The 17,744-nt window shown below is 35.3% G+C and overlaps 1 protein-coding gene across 2 annotated transcripts in view; it reads left to right on the top strand.

Annotated features, from left to right (window-relative positions):
• RNF219 (ring finger protein 219) overlaps positions 1-17,744 on the top strand; it is a 37,706-nt gene that overhangs the window by 2,806 nt on the left and 17,156 nt on the right. For both annotated transcript variants that reach the window (XM_006913802.3, XM_015590854.2), the window contains exons 2-5: positions 7,317-7,452; positions 9,819-9,910; positions 12,044-12,292; positions 15,591-15,679. In XM_006913802.3, the coding sequence (XP_006913864.1) occupies positions 7,317-7,452; positions 9,819-9,910; positions 12,044-12,292; positions 15,591-15,679 (566 nt within the window). The remainder of the gene's footprint in view (positions 1-7,316; positions 7,453-9,818; positions 9,911-12,043; positions 12,293-15,590; positions 15,680-17,744) is intronic.

Raw genomic sequence — 17,744 nt, 5'->3', positions numbered from 1 at the left:
GGGGGCGGGGGGTGGGGGTATGTATTGCATTAAAAGAGAGGCTGTGGAGGAGACATTGAACCTGAAGAGGATATAGATACTGATAGGGGTGGGGAAGAATAGAGAGGAAAGAAGTGGTGATAGTGTAAGTATGCACAGAGTCAGTGCTTTGTCTTTTGGATACAAATGTTGTACTTAAAATTGGAAATTAGGCATTTGGCATTTACTACCTCTATTCTACTTCAGTCTTAAAGGTGAATTTTCTGCCCATTAATGTTTAGCAACCTTGCCAATGTTGTAAGAAAGAGCTCTGTGTGGCCTGAGGAAGTTAGGTACAGGTCTTGTGGGATGATTTATGTATAACATTTTCTTGTCTGTTTCTCCTTAATTTTTACCCCATGCCTTGGACTAGTGGGCCAGCAGAAATAAAGGAATGATCTAGCCCAGGATATCTGTTAAGTGGCATTTTGGTACTGCCACCAGAATGCTACAGACCAGGTTATCTCTAGATAATTCCAGGTATTTATCTCTTCAGTTAGGATTCAAGCTGTGAAACCAAATTGTTGTTGCATGTAATACTTTTATTAACTGTATTTGTGTTTTGCCACGAGTGACAGCCAAATGTGGCCCACAGTTTTATGAAAGGACAAAGAATTACAGGTTATAGGATTAATCTTTCTGCACCTAGGACTGCTCCCCTCAGGCTCATTCCAGTGAGGAGAGGCCACTTTTACACTTGCTTTCTCTTCTCCTCCTTACTAGCTTCAGGGGGCATTACCCTAGGATATCACTTTAACATGCTTTCTCCAGATGAGTTTGGAATTGTACTTGTCACTTACCCTTGCCATCGTCATCTTGCATTTTTATTTTATACGAGTACTGTTTTATTGCCACAGATCTCATTTGAAGTTAAATTAGCTATAAAGTCTCATAACATAGGCAAATTACAACTATTTCGATATCTTGGGAAGATCTTATTAAAGAAAATTGTGTGTGTTTTGATGTTGTATATAGCAAGATCTAAGTAGAAGAGTATGGGTGGACAGCAATTGAGGGAAGGCTAGATTCTTTATATTTTGCCCCTGTAGCTTACAGTCAAATAAATAACGAGTACTATAAATTGGTATAATAGTTCTTTCTCTTTTATAGGTTTCTATTCTCCTAAATTTAAACCTAGAAATCATCATTTGATAACTACTTGGTCCAAAGAAATGAATTGGTCAACCATTTCAAAAATCCAACACAATGACAGTGACAATATTGGATATTGAACAATGAAAATCATTTTGCTGTATGCGGCATTGCTAATGGCTCTTAGATTCAAGTAGTCTGCATGTGGTTGTTCTTTATCATTTTGACAGATTAAATGGAAAGGTTAAAGTTTTGCTTTTTCACTCTTTTGCACTGGCCATTGACCTTTTGCTTGAAACACCTTTAGAAGCATTATCTCAGCCTTTCATTTTAATACATCAGAATTCACTTTTATTAATCTCAGAGTGCACAAGGCATTGTATCAGGTGCTGTAGGTGCATACAAAGATGAGTAGGATATAGCTGCTGCCCCCAAGGAGCCTGGAATCTAATAGGGAAGGCAGTGTATAAACTATTTTCTAAGTACAGCACACACAGAAAATAGTGAACATTAAATTAATGCCTAAGGAGTACCCATAGGATCAAAGACCCAGTCACTTTAAAAAAGGATTAATGAAGGCCTTATGGAGGAGATAGTATTTGGTTTTCATCTTGAAAGGTATAAGGGATTTTATTTCGATTAGGGAAACTGGAGGCCAACAGGACAAATCAAGCTAAGAAACAAGAGCAAAATAAACAGGGAGCCTTACTTATTCATATTCTTTTTGGTGAACATCAAGTATTCACTAAAATGAATATGCGTGGTTACTGTAGGTTATGTCAAGTATTGAAATAGCAGATTAAGGGAAAAGGCTGTTTAAGAACAAGATTATGTTGCTCTTTGATTGCTGCACTTAAAACAATGAGCAAGGAAAACCATTGCTGTTTTGCAGAAGAGCAGTAAAAGCTGCTAATCTATTTTTTAGGAAGGTAGCTCTGTCATCAATACGAAAGGTGGCCAGAAGTGAACATTTGGAAGCAAGGAAGTTTGGGGGCGGGGGCGGGGGGTGATTACAGTAGATTAGGAGTAAAAGAATGAGAACCTGAACTCATTATTGAAGTGACGATGAAAAAGAAGGGATAGCTGATAGGTAAAAGAACATTTAGAGGTAGCTTTGCCATATATCAACTATTCGGGGATGTACTTTTTTTCCATGTTATAACATCTCTGAAATCTGGTTGCATCTTATAAGTGATGGCATCTTATAGTTGTAATTGCAGCATTTTTCATTCATTTTACTTAATGGTACAGAAAATATTGGTATATCTTAATATCTCTGGCTTAGTCTCAATAAATGATAGCGAGATTTGGTGACAGGTTAGATGGTGAGGAAAAGTTTTAAGGGTGAGTCTCATACAGCTCTGAGTATTCTATAGAGCCCAAGTGCTGAAGAGGTGGTGGTGCCGGTAACTTAGCCAAGAGGGAGTGTGGGAGGAGGAGCGAATATGTGGAGGAGGCCAAGTTTGGTTTTGGACATGTTATGGTTGAGGCAGCTGCGAGATCTTTACAGGAAATTGGTTCCTGAGCTGAATATAGTAATATTGTTACCTTTTCTTTCTTTTGTTGAAGAGTTGTTATGTGAAAGTCTTTGCTTACATCTTTACACTATTAAATCCTAACACCTGAATGAAAAGTATACTAGGTTAAACTGCAATTCTCAGAGGTGGAAAGTGATGCCCCTTATAACTAAAGGGCTCAACTCAGTCAAACAGCTCAATAAGTGGCGGAGCTGGAGCTGGCCCCTGGTTTATCTCTTGATGCCTAAGCTTTCACACTTATAGTTACAGAGGATTTTCAGGAGCTGTCACCATAGAAAAGATGTTAACACCATGTGATACATGAGAGGTTAAGAGAGAAATAGAACTATGTCACATAAGATGGCCAAGGACAAAACATTAGAGAGAGCAGCTGTACCACCTCCAGTATTTTGACTAAGCATATCAGTCTGTGATCCTCTTCCCATCATACCTGCTCTCCAGAAATATGTCAGCCTTACCCAGACCCACTCTCTGACTCATTTTTTTCACTGTCGTTACCATTCAAGTACTCATTTCTCTTATTAGCCACGGTCATTTATTATCATCATTCCTTTGTCTCACTCTTCCTCTTTGGCAAAACTCTAACTCTGAGTAAACCCAACTAATTTACTTCCTGTCTGAACTTGAGCAGCTGAAAGTTGGTAGGAAAATTACACACCTGTGTTAATTGGTCTTACTTTATTGTCAAAACCACAGACCTCGACTAGGAACTCAGCAGTGTTGGGCAATCCTGCTACATGTGCCTAGTACATTTACTTTCTCACTTTTCAAAATAAGTACTTTATTTTCCTATTTTTTCAAGTTGATGTCTGTCTCGGCTTCTTACTTTCAGCTGGTAACCTCATCATATTTAATGACAAAACATAGGCTGTTGGAACAGTTGCAACATGAGTTCTCTAATCTTTCCATCAACAGATCTTCCATCTCCTTTGTGTTAGTTCTCATACCCTCAGCCTTCCGTCCTGTTATAATAGAAGATAGAGCCTCACTCCTACATAAGCCAGAATTTCTCCCTTGTGCTTTATAGCTCATTCCCCTCTTGACTTCTTAGGAGCTTTGCTCGCTGTGGCTCTAATCCCTCTCCTTTCTTCCTCCACCATAAATAACCTCTTTTTGCCATTGCCGTTCCTTACCATGGCCTCATTTTTATGTTTTCCTATACAGCAAAACATGAAAGAATTGTCTGTATTATCTCTTTTCACTTCTTCAACCTTCTTGTCTTTCAGCCTCCAATCAACTTTCCATCCCCACCATTTACTGAAACAATGCTTGTCAGTAACAGATCACACTGACTTCCATGCAGTTAAATCCCATAGTTACTTCTCTAGCCAGATCAAACACAGTCTCTCCCTAATATATGACATATTTGGCCACTGTCTCCCTCTTGAAAAATTTTGTTCTCTTGACTTCTATGAGACCGTACTCCTGTCTTCCAACATGGGCCCCTCCTTCTCAGCACCTTTAGCTGATCGCTCCTCCTTTTCCTCTGCTTGCTGGAATGCCTTGTCTCCAGCTGTTCTGCCCATGCAGAGGTTTTCTTCAGGTCCTGTGGATTTAAATGGCATCATTTTTTTTTTTTATGCCAGCGATTCTCAGACCTTCCCTTGTCCACTTAAAAGTCAGTTTGGCATTAAAAATTTAACACGGCCCAAACGGAATTCTTGATTTCTACCATGTGCTAGACCTTCTCTTACTCTTGTCTTTCTCACCTTAGTTAATATTAGCACCAACCACTAAGTTGTTCAAGTATCTTCCTGATACTTAGTTTGAGACTTTTTTGTTCTTAAAACATTTCATGACTTAAAGATTAAATTAAAACATACGTGAATAGATTATGGTCTAGACTTCCAAATCAAATGAATTTTTAGGAAAAAACAGAACCTGCAAAGAAAATCCAAGCTTGTCTGCCTCTTGAGACTGATGAGGAATTCCTCCCTGAAAGTTCCTGGAGCTAGTTGCATCTAGTGTATGGAGGCTGCCCCCACCAGCAAGCAATTCTCAGAAGCCAGTAGGGTGTCCAAAAATCAACTGAATTCTGGCACTATCTACCGGGAGATAGAATCAGATTCCACAGGTAAAGAGCTTAGGCCCACAATTGCCTTCCACTTTTTCAGAAGCCAGTCCCAAGCCCAGGTTGTTCCTCCTTTAATAATAATGTTTTTTTCCTTTAATGATATTAGCAATTCTTTTGTTATTATTAACAGTCCTTCTGATTGCCTGTAAATCAGAGGTTCCCACAATTCCCTCCTCAGGGTTCAATTAGTTTGCTAGAACAGCTTACAGAACTAAAGAAAACCCATTTACCCACTAGTTTACCAATTTATTACAGGGGATAGTAAAGGACACGAATCAACAGCCAGATGAAGAGATACATAGGGAAGGACTCAAACAAAAGAGCGTCTGTCTTCTTGGAGCTTGAGACCTGGCACAGTGGCCCTTGGAAGCATTCTCATTCTCCAATGTGGAAGTTCTCTGAAAAAGAGGTTTCATTACTAGTCATGATTGACTAACTCACTGGCCATTGGCAGTTGATTCAACCTCAAGCCCTCTCCCTGCCCTGGAAATCAGGGGGTAGGACTGAAAGTTCCAATCCTCTAACCACAAAGTTAGCTCCTCCTGGCACCCAGCCCCCACCTTGGGTGAGATCCCAAAGTCCCCTCATTAACATAAGAGACACCATTGTTGCTCCCATCACTTAGAAAATTCCATGGGGTTTGAGAGCTGTGAGCCAGGAGCTGTGGATCAAATATATCTGGAGAATATATTTAGGTCATCTGAATTATCAAATACATATATTTCTTATAAATCACGATATTGTACTCCCAGATAAGCATTCACTCCTGGCTGTTGGTAGGAGTCCTTTGGAAGAAGAAGAAGAGTTTCAGAAGCTGTGCTTTATGGTCTTACTTTGTTTATTTGTTTATTTTAATTAGTCCTATCAAATCAGTTGAACTGAATGAATTAAAATTCTTTCTCCAAGAGGAAGTTTAAATCTGTGCTGAATTATCTTCTCTGTTTAGCTTTCTTATGCTAGTCTTCTTAATCAAGGGAGCATCTATGTGTTTGGAAAGCCAGACTAAGACTGGAGAGCACTTCGTAGTGAGTCTTCAACTGATTACCTGCCTGATATGGATCGCCATAGGTCTGTGATTTCTTTGAGGGTAGGGACCCCTTTAAAATTGGTGACTGACTACTCATATTCTGAGTTTTCACATACTGAGGTGGACATAGGGCTGCACAGGTGTTTTCTCTGAGCAAAGTGGTGTGTAGTGGTTTGTCTCTTCTTTCTCCTTTTGCTTTCTCTGCTTTCCCTTGATCTTCTGGTCCCTAGGTCAGAAGCATTCTACAGTAGCATTGTGGTTATTATTAAGGGAGAAAAACATTGAAAATGGCCACCAAGTGTTTTGAGTCCCACAGTAAAATTACCATGTAAATCAAGTGAAAGCCTAAGCATTTCTTTCTTGGTTTTGTTTTTACTGTTAAATTTGTGCTGTTTGAAGAATATTAACTAATTATTCCCTCTGTAGAGTTCCCCCAACTAATTGAATATTAAATACTGTCTTAATAGCAATTACTTCATTCAGCAAACCTTTACTGAATAGGTACCTGTTGTACACTAAGCTGTCTTCTAGGCACCAAGGATTTAGGGATGAATGAAACTGAGGAGCTTCTTTCATTCTTGGAGCTTCCATTTTAATGGGGGAGATAGACAATTAATATGTAAACAAACATATAATACCAGGTAGAAAACTAAAGCAACTTCTCTCCTATTTTCCTTCTGGGGAGATAGATAATAAATATGTAAACAACCAAAGTATCATATCAGTTATAAAACTAAAGCAAATTCTTTTTTATTTTCCGTCTGATAAAACAACTAAACAGTCAAAACACCTAATTAACCCTGAGGAAGCCATCTAAGTTTTTCTCACCTTGGTTTCCTTGTTTGTAAAGTATATTCACTCTGTTTACCTTGCAGTGTTATTTAAAAATAGACACACAAAAAAACACACAAAGAAGATAAAATGCATGTAAAGGTCCTTTGTAAAATATGACTATATAAGTGTAAAGTATTATTGTTTGTACTTGTTTAAATGGAGTGTATTTGGTGTGTGTTAATATTTATTTCAGTGTTGTTTGCTCTTTAATTATATACCACTTGAGAGTGGGACTCTTAGAGTTGTTTTAGCTTTCAAGCCTCTGGTTTAGGGGACTCTCTAGTAAGATGCGTATGCTTTAACTGTTGGTTACTGTTGCTCTGTAATATAGTAGAATGAATTGAGGGAAGGATTCAAGCATGAGATAGGTGTTTGGACTAAATGATCTTTAAAGAGCCTTCTAATTCTCATTTCATAATTCTGAAATAGAATAGTTGAAGGAAAATTGTCTCAGCCTTAGTGGAACAAAATGCACTTTCTTTTGGGCCATGAATGTGGTTTGGAACAAAATAAAACCATGATATGTCAAAAGTTTCAGTCTCTATGACCAGATATCTCAGCTAGTATCTCTGTTAAAAATAGTTAAGAAACTGTGGTGGCAAAAACATCTACCCTATGTCTACACTTACTCTGTTCTAGAAAAGCAATTTGTTTGCTTGCTCTTAACTAAACCTATTGGGATTCTAGTTATGACTGTTGCCCTGTGCTAAAAGTAATGTTTCTTTTTTCAAAGGTGCGCCAGCCTGTCATATGCATCAACAACCATGTATTTTGTTCAGTTTGTATCGATTTATGGTTGAAGAATAATAGCCAGTGTCCAGCTTGCAGAGTCCCCATCACTCCTGAAAATCCTTGCAAAGAGATTATCGGTAAGGGCCTATTTTATAAACACATAGAAATAGATTTGAAATAATCTCTAAGTAGTGCATATTTGGAGGAAAACCAAAATAGATGACTTTCAATGATGTTGTTTTGCCAATTTCATACTGGATGGATTGGTCATTTGTATAATCTATAAGTAGAACAACTGAGGAGCACAAGGCACTATGAGAAATCTTACAGTTTGGTAGAGGTGCATGTAGACCAAAATATTAATAGTTTAAAGCAGCTTACATTTTGGTAGAGGTGCATGTGGACCAAAATATTAATAGTTTAAAGCAGCAGACGCTAAAGGCCAAGAAAAGGCCCACAAAATTCAGGCAAGAAAGTTGAGCTAGAAATGTCAAAAAAGGCTTTATGAATAGGTGACCTTTAAGATGGAGATTTAAGGATAGGTAAAATTTCGGTAATGATTAAGGAAGGTATTTTATGCAGCGGGAATACCATCAACTAAAGTTTAGAGGTAGGAAAACACAAAGCTTGTTTTTGGAAATGATCAGTAGTCTAGTATGGGTCTGACTACTGAAATGAGACTGAAAAGTTAATTGAGACTTTAGTACAGAGAATCTTCAGTGACAAATAAAATCTGGGACTTGCTCTGTGGACGAAAAGAATGGTGAGGTAGGCATGATGGTTTTGAGCAAGGAAATGGCAAGATCCAGAATATGCTTGAGGAATATTACTCAGGCGATGATATTTGGTTAGGCTGTAGGGGAAAGACAGAATGTGAGTAGGTCAGGTAGGAGGCTCTTGCCTAGGTGAGAGAGAATATGAGTCTAGATGAAGGGTAAAAAAGAACATTCAGTGCCATACCAGTACAGGTAAGAGAGGGTTAAGACTTTAAAAGATCCTTGAAAAATAAAACATTTAAAGATCTTTTTGGGTGTTAGGTTTTTGTTCTGTGCTCATATAAGTTATTTTTCTTAGACTGTAAAAATTGAAATGATTTTGTTGTTGTTTTTGCTTTAGGAAAAATTAAAAGTAAATCTGTCATTAGCTATGTATAGAAAACACCTTTCAGAAAACTTAAGGAGTCATTGTAATGGTTCCAAATTAGGGAAAATGGACTTAAGTAAGATTTTCACACTGGAAATGGAAAGGAAAATAAATGCTAGAATAAAAAGAACTAGTGGGACTTTGGAACTAAGAGATCTGAAGGAGGAATCAGAGATGACTCTTAGTTTCTTTCTTGAGTACTGGGTGAAGTCTGTTAGAGGACTTCTCTGCTTGCTGCATACTGCAGTGTTAATCTCTCTGCCTCTAGATTTTTGCCCGTACTGTATTTCACTGAGTCAAGTCTTTTGCAAAACATGAGATTAGATCATTAAAATAATTGGAATGTTTTCCCCAGCTTCTAGTCACATCCCTACTCCTTCTTTCATTCATTTATATCTAAGTGATACTTCATAAATTCTTTCAAGTAAAATAGTTCATCTATCCTTGCATTTGGATAGTACATCCTGAAAAAGAACATCTGTAAAATGCCTTTGCTATTATCATGATGCTAAGAAGTATAAAGAAAGTAACCAGCATAAGTGAAGAGCTTTCAGGAAAAATTGTTTTTAGTATATTTGATGAGTCATTACTAGCAGATAATAATTCTGTGATTTATAATCCACTATAACTGAGTTGTTAGAATCAGTGAAAAGACACATTAATCTGTTTAGTGTTACCAGGAACTAGGTATGTTTGAATAAATACATTGGCTGTAATAATATATATCAGAATGTATATATTATGTATTATGATTTATAGATAATATATATTTGGTGATTATCAAATATATGAAATATAGATAATGTTAACCATATTTATATAATTTATTGGTTAATATATATAATAATGGGTTTTGTCTTATTTTTGTTCTCCTAAAGTTATTTCTTCTGTTTTTTTTGTCTATAACATACAAAAGTTGAAAGATATAGAGATATTATAGTCTTATATATTTTATTATAGTGCTTCTGTATAATATATGATGGTACTTTTTAAATTAAATTTATTGGGGTGACATTAGTTAATAAGTTTTTATCATTATTTAACAATGCTTTGGCATTCAAAATTTGAATCCAAATATGATAATTAATAAAATATAGCATTTGCCTTGAGTTTACTATAGTAAGATACATAGGTAAGTAAACTCAACATGATATTTTACAGAAGATATTTCTTTGTTACTTGATATTTATCTTTTCTCAGGGTTGAGATAGAGAAAAGGCCAAGATGGCAGCCCCAAGTATATATATAAGTAGAAATTAAGCTGGAGAACTATATAAAACAATAAGAAAAGGATTCATTTTTATTTTCATTCTGCCCAAATCAGAATGAAAAGTTAGGTTTTGTGTTTTTTTTCCTGTAGGAGGGACCAGTGAAAGCGAACCTATGCTAAGCCATACAGTTCGTAAGCACCTTCGGAAAACTAGACTTGAGTTACTCCACAAAGAATATGAGGTAAATAATAATTAAAATTTAAAATGATGACAGCACTGAATTCAAGGTGAAACTGAGCTATCTCAGTCCATGGACTTCTTAGAGCACACATCCAATGAAATCTTAATTTAATGACAATTTAAAAACACCTTATTTGTTAAGTACTTTTTTCTTTTTCCCTTTCCTATTTCAAATAGAGGAAAGGAACAGATGGAAGCATTTTCTTTTTTTCTTTCTTTTAATTTAAAATTTGTCCTCAACAGACACATCATTTTGTAAGTGTTTACTCCCTCAGGAAATTGGGAGATAAAAGAAACCATCTTGTGAAAATCAGTCTTCCAACCCCCGCAAGGTATTATGAATGCTCTGGTAAATAGTGACTACAGTCCTCAGTCTGCTTTTGTTCCTGCCTGTAAATTCACCAATAATTATAAGCTTCATTGGTTCTAAAAGTGAATATGCCTCTGTCAACTACCAGCAAAGAGATTTTTCGAGTGAAATATGGTATTTCCTAATTGTTTTTTTGCATGTAAAACTTTTTAAATTGAAAATATTGTATATATTTAAGGTGTACAACTCGATGTTTCGATGTACACGTACATAATGAAATGATTCCTTCGGTCAAGCTAATTAACATGTCATGTCCACCTCCTCACATAGTTACTTTTTTATGTGTGTATGGTGAGAGCATCTTAAATCTCAGCAAATTTCCAGTATACGACACAATATTACCAACTGTAGTTATCATGTTGTATATTAGATCCCTAAATTTATTTATCCTACATAATAACAATATTTTAACCTTTGACCCATCTCTCCACTTCTCCTACTTCCTCACTTCCCGACCACCACCCTGCCCCTAGTAACCACTATTTAACTCTCTGCTTCTATGTATTTGACTTTTTAAGCTTCCATATATAAGTGAGATCATGCAGTAGTTTTCTTTCTGTGAAGGTGATTTGATATGGTGATGAAATTTTTCCAAATTAGCTTCATGCTAATGGAATAGATATACTTTTGAATAGTAAACATTAAGCCAGATTGTCATTTTATGTTGACTAAAGTGGGGGGTGGGGATATTGTTATTCTCTTCTTTTGGTACAAAATATCTTTAAGTTAAACTATATAAGTGAAAGTTACTTCAGCTGGCTCAAAATTTTTTTTAATAAAGTGGGACATAAATAAATGACTGAATAAATGTTCATTCATATATGTGTTTTTCTGCTTATATTTGTTTATTAATATATTAATTCAAACAAATAGTGATTTTTCTCATTTTATAATGCTATTTAATTTGAAGTGTAATGTAATTTAAAATAGTAAGAAGTACTTTCTGTGTTAATTCTAAAATGTATTCTTACATACTTAATGAATATTTATCATACTTAGGTACTAATCAAATTAATCTTTTAGAAGATCACTGGCATATTGAGCCACGTGGAGTTTATTTTCTAACCACAGAATTTTTCAGTCTTAATTTAAGAAGAAATAATCCATTTTAGATGAAAAAATGGTATCACAGAAAAGGATTTTACCCGAACGTTTAATAATTGGATTTAAGATAATAAGCAGTTCCAGATGGGGAAATCTAGTACTTGGAATGGTCACGATTGTATTTGAAGAATCAGAATGTAGAAAAGTTAAAAATTAACTACAGATATTATTCTGAAGTGGAAAGAGGAAGGAAATGGTATAGGGTTTGAACTCCTACTTCAAATGTAGAAGCAAAAATATAAACATCAAACAAAACTATAATAGATCATCTTTATCAACACTGTATTTTTAATTTCCCTCAGTAAAAAAAATTAAACATACCTTAGAATTTTCTGTTGAGGAATCTATTTCCTTGTTGAATTCATGACTTTTGTTTCCCTGATATCTTGAATCAAAGGTTTAACATTTTTATTTATTTAAACCACAAACTGTCATTGAATTTAAATGAAAGCAGTGGGAATGGCAGTTATTATTAAAGTCAAAATACATTTCGAGAATGTCAACTGTGTGTGACTTTCTGCCTACAAAACTATTCTGTTGCATAAAGAATCTGTGTATCTACAGCATTTTTAGTATAAAATTTAAATCATTGGCTTCAGGTAAGCATATGTATGTACTTAGTGTCTGTGTCTACCTAATGGCTTTGCAATGCCTTTTCAGGATGAAATAGATTGTCTGCAGAAAGAGATGGAAGAACTCAAAAGTAAAAATCTCAGCTTGGAGTCACAGATCAAGACTATTCTGGATCCTTTAATCTTCACACAGGGCAACCAAAGTGAAGACAAACATCCAGTTGTAGATAATCCAAGTAAAATTGACCCAGAAACTGTAGCAGAGTGGAAGAAAAAACTTAGAACAGCTAATGAAATATATGAAAAAGTAAAAGATGATGTGGATAAGTTAAAGGAAGTAAGTTGTGGTTGTTTTTAAAATTCTATTATAGTTTTAAAATTTCTATTAAGTTATTTTTAAAATTCTGTAATATTGTTCAGTACCTTCAAAAGTACAAATAGCCATATTATCTTGACTCATCATTAGATGATTTGTGAGGAAAGGACAGAATCCCTGGATGAACATTTCTAAGCAATAGGAAATCTTTTTCTCCTTAAATGTCATTAGCTGCCAGGAAATATCAGGTGGTTCCATTTGTGACTATAATTAGAGATTCTAGTACTTCTATATGTGTTTGTATCTTGTAGGGGAGTGACATCAATTTAAAGAATGTATTTTTTTCCCCCTCTTTGTGGTTTACTTTAATTTTTTTAAGCTTATGTCAGTGACTGCTCTGTATACATAAAAACAAATGTGTCCATTTCCCTAACTGAAAATGAAAGTCTTGGACCATATCTTTTATAGCAGTACCATTCTCTGATTTTTAATTCCAAGAGAGCTATGAGTAGCCTCTTTAGACTATATCATACAAAAGAATATTGTAGCTTATGAAGTGGGTTCATTTTCTTCAATTCTTCCGTCCATCCAACAGGATAGAGAAAGTATAGGTAAAAAAGCCAAACCTAGGATTTTCCAATCTAGGAAAGGAGATGAGATCCAAGAGATCCATGCAATCAGCACTAGAGATTAAAATCAAGTGCCGTATGGCTTTGTTGACCAAGTTTGACTTCAAGTTTATTCACAGTGGAGTCCTTTTGTGTTGAATGGGGATGGTTTTCTGATATCCAGGTCCACAACCACCAATTCAGCCTATGCGAATTCACTTAAAGTACTGTAACCATACTGAATTGCTAAATCCTGCCTCCTGAAATCATTGATGAGCTCTGTATGATATTTTAAAGAAGTACCACCACATACTGGCCCTCAGATCTTCAGTAAGGTTAAGTAGCAGAGAAGAATCTGCAACTTAGTATAAATACTAAGACATTTTCACATACCCACATATAAAATAAATGCTGTTTGGGCTCAGAAAAGGCCAAGATAAGAGAAAGAAGGGAGCTTAGTGCTTTCAGAGAACAAAAAACAAAAAAAAAAACCTACAGATACAATTGTGCTACGTTTGTCACAAGTTTAGGGGACATGTGTAGTTTCTTTGGGTATTGATGGCCAACATTAGCATGTTGATTTGTCTAAGAAGAGAACAGGACACAAAAAGGAAAGAGCTGGGAAGTTGCAGTATTTATCAATCTGCCATGTCTTGTTAACTTCCCTTTCTCTTCTTGGTCCATCAGGAAGTTCTACATGGTCTCCTTTATAGTTATTAGACTTCATTTAAGTTTTTGGCAATACAAGCATGAGGCTTGACATAAAAACTACTCTGGTCTCATAAGAATGGTGTTGGGGATATATGTCAAGGAAAAGCACATAAAACAGTTTTTCTCTGCTCTTTTAAAGGTCACATGTTAAATTCAATACCCAAAGCTACCCTGAGACCTCAGAATTATTTGAGATATTTACTAAACCCATTTTGGGTGCCTAGTGATGGTATTAGGTAGTAAGAGACAATAAACTGGAGCAAAAAAAATGAATTAAAAATCTTGGACTACAGAGGCAAAACTTGAAGGTGAAGAACAAAATAATAACATACTATAAATCAAATACAGGAGTACAAAAGATTCAGAGTGAAGGACTACTTAGAATGAGTGAAATAGACTTTTTTTCTGATGTTTTTAGTACTAAGTAAGTTTTAAACAATTACGAAGCCAGAATCAGTGTTGAGCATGCAAAATAAGTTAGCTGAAGACTTCATTACTCTTAGATGCGAAATCTAGAACTCTGCCCTTTGTAATCTTTACCCCTCACCCCCACAATCCTCCTGAACTTGAAAATATCTCCTGATATTAGAGGAACTAGCCAGCCCATAAGGAGAATATTAGACAGCCCCAGGACTGGTGAGAGACCTTGAAATATAACAATACAGTACAGATGAGATGGGGAAAAGCAATCTCAAATGAGTTTCTAATTTAAGCTTATCATCATCATCAAAAAGCATTTACTAAGTGCCTTCTCTTATGGTGCTATGCTTGAGAGCTTAATTCATTGTCTGTGTGTATGGGGAAGTAAATGACTTTTCTTATATCTTCAGAGGGGCAGTAATGGTGTTTATCAGTCACTTAAAGAATTAACCCTTTACAATCCTGGTTGGTTGTGCAACTATGAAGATAAACAGGTGCTCAGAGCCCAAGAGGAACCTGCATGAATATAAGAGAGTTAGGCTTTGTACCCAGAAGAATGTTCTCTGCCTTGCTTTTCTTATTATTCTCTTGGGCATTTGTGTGAGGGTGGGCAAGTAATATAGTCAGAGGTTCTGGAAATTAGTCAAAAACATTGGTCAAATTTTTTAAATCCGTTTTTAAGTCTTGGTTTAAATCTTTCTGTTGACAATAGTTCTTGTGACCCATTCACTTTGAATGCTAATGTTCTAGTCCAACAAAGATTTTCTTTTGCTAGATAAGTGAAATTTGTTTCTACTCTAGGGAGTCATATTTCTTCGGAATTCAAAAATGCAATGACTAGGGAATTTAAAGGAGTTAGCTTTTAAGAAAACTCTAAAAATTAGGCACCCTACTTTTCAAGCTATCTGTAATCAATATTGAGCCTGTAGATTTTCTAGCAATTAATATTTTGTTAGGCAATATTTAGGTACCATGCAATTAAAAAAATAAAGTCATACTTGGAATTTTTTTTTTTAATCAAAAGAATCCATAGAATTTTTTAGAAGATATTAACTCAATTTTGAGAGTCTCAGAAGATATGAGTCAGGGCACTTGGGAAAGCCTTCTGGAGAAAGAAAGCAAGTGGTTTAATCATATTAGATTTGTTATCACTAAAAAGCTATTTTTAAGTAGCAACCAAAAATCAATCTCAAAGTCAAGAATTAACTCAGCATAAGTTTTGTGAATAATTGCATATGATATAATGTTACCCTGCTGAGAGTGTTCAGTTATGTGAAAAAAGAAAAAAAAATACCATTAGTATAGTCCCTTAATGACTATACTAGGCTAACTAACATAGTTCCTTTTATTTCCCTGGACAGGAGATTTACAGAGTGGTGGGGGAATACAGATTTAAAATGCTTGGTTGTATTCACAGCTTCACAAGTCATTCCAGTGGTGATTTTAAGTTTCTGAAGGTCATGCCCTAGCATTTAGTTTTCTCATACTCTCTAAAAAAATACTGATGGCTCATGTCATAATTTTTACAAGGCACTTTTGTTTTAGCTTGTGCTTAATTATTTTCAACTCTTTTTTTTAAGGCAAATAAAAAATTAAAATTGGAAAATGGTGGCCTCATGAGGGAGAATTTACGACTGAAGGCTGAAGTTGATAACAGATCACCCCAGAAGTATGTATTTTGTTCATAAAGTAATGTTTCAAATTATGTCAGTGTTTTAGAATAAGCTGCTATTATTGATGTGTTATTCATTTGACTCTTTTCATTGAAGTGTGTAGATTTAAGTAAAATGTCTTGCCTCTAAAAGTTGAGTGTATAGTTATTTTATTGGTAGAATCTTAGTTGCAGTTATGGCTAATTTTGAAGAGAGGATTTCATTGTTATCCTTTTTCCTTCCCCAATTAGCAAGGGGATTGTTTTGTGACCTAAAGCAGGTAAACTTTCACTTGGTTTTACATATAACTGTTTAATAGTACTAACAAAGAGTAGGGAGATTAACAATGCCCTTTAGAAGTTTTCTGAAATAATCTTAATAATAGTTAACATTCATATAGTGTTTTCTCTTTGCCAAGTACAACAACCTGTGATGGAGAACTATTATTATTCTCCATTTACAGATGAGGAAATGGAGGCATAGAGAGAGATTAATTTATCTAAATCTGCACAGCTAGTGAGTAGTGGAAATAGGATTTGAACCCAGGTAGTCCAGCCCCAGATTCCATGCTCTATTCCATTACACTAAAAAGCATATCTGAAATAGAATTTAAGGCTTTAATTACAATTAAGTGTTTTATTCTTTCTTTATGATGGAATAGTTTTCATTCCATTCCAAAATGTAAGAGATTGCAGGTATGACCCGCTTAACATTCTGTTTAAAATTATAAGAAACAGTTGAGAGTTAAGAGTTGAATATGGAGAAAAAATGAGATACAGCACTTGAGGTTTTTCTTCTTCTAGGAAAAAAAATGAGAAATGGGAAGAGAATATGGCCCCCATGCCTCTCCGAGGGGTGGCATATCCGAACTCCATACTTTCTTCCTGTCCAACCACTAAACTTCATCTCTTCCTAGTGGAAAAAGACAAGACAAGCATTGGCAAACAAGGGAAATTTATCCTACCAGAAATAGCTCTCTACTTGTCATTTGAAAAGGAGAAAATGTTGCCTTCAGTAAAACCAAGTGTGGTATCAGGAAATGGTAGAAGTAAACCATAATTACTCAGAACAGAGGTAACTAACTAACAGAAGGAGAAGCATAGCTTTTACTTTTAAATAGTTCCTTCCCGTGTGTCTCCAACCTCATTTTGCTTTCACGTCAGATAATGTCCTACTTTGACAAATTAGTGAAATAAGCTTAGGAAGTGCTGCTGTTATGTGGTAGTTTTGAATCTCTGCTCTCTCATTTATTGGCAGCTCGCCTTGCCAGTCATAGTAATGCTTGTCCATTAGCTATTTCCCACAGCATGCTGAATGGAACTAAAGCTATTTTGTTTGTAGCTTTTATTTCTTGAAAAATTGCCCACAAGATTTCAGATTTAATGCCAGCCACAACGTGTTTTTAAATATCCACGGCTCCAGCCTGATAAGTAACTGAAGAATCTCACCTGAAGAAGCCTAGCCTCTGTCTTTTCTAATAAGCAGCCATACTATAAATTTAGGATTTGCTATTTTTAACTTGTTTCTTCCTTTCAGAGGAAGGGGACATTTTCACTTAAAAAAAATGATATGAACTGACCCCTATTTCAGATCACTTTGTAATGCATTGAAGTATTAAATGTATTGCATTTGATTTATAGCTTTGTTTGCTCTGCATCACCAAACCCTAGTGGGATTCAAAGAGAAGCTGACCACAGCTGAAAATGCCCAGATCTAGTTCACCTGAGGAGAGCTTCTACTTAATACTGAAAAGAATATGAAAATTCAAGAGTTTAAAAGTACATGCAAGCAAATAAAAACCATTCATTCTAATTTGTTCCCTTGATTAGGAAGTGCCTTGACGAATTATTTTTCTATTATCTACCTAGTTAGATGTCAAGGAATGCTTTTTATAGACATGGCCTTAGTTTCTGATATATCCTTCAAGTTATGCAGATATATTCTACAAATCTTTCAGAAAAGCTTTAAATTGTAAACACTAGAGAGTTTAAACTAGGAAGGTGTATTTATCAGCTTGGAGTGCCATAACAAAATACTCTAGTTGAGTGGCTTAAACACAGGATATTTATTTTCTCACAGTTC

This window comes from Pteropus alecto, unplaced genomic scaffold, assembly GCF_000325575.1.
Source record: "Pteropus alecto unplaced genomic scaffold, ASM32557v1 scaffold72, whole genome shotgun sequence".
Lineage (NCBI taxonomy): Eukaryota > Metazoa > Chordata > Mammalia > Chiroptera > Pteropodidae > Pteropus > Pteropus alecto.
The sequence above is the reverse complement of the archived record's forward strand: the minus strand, read 5'-3'. Positions and strand labels throughout refer to the sequence as shown.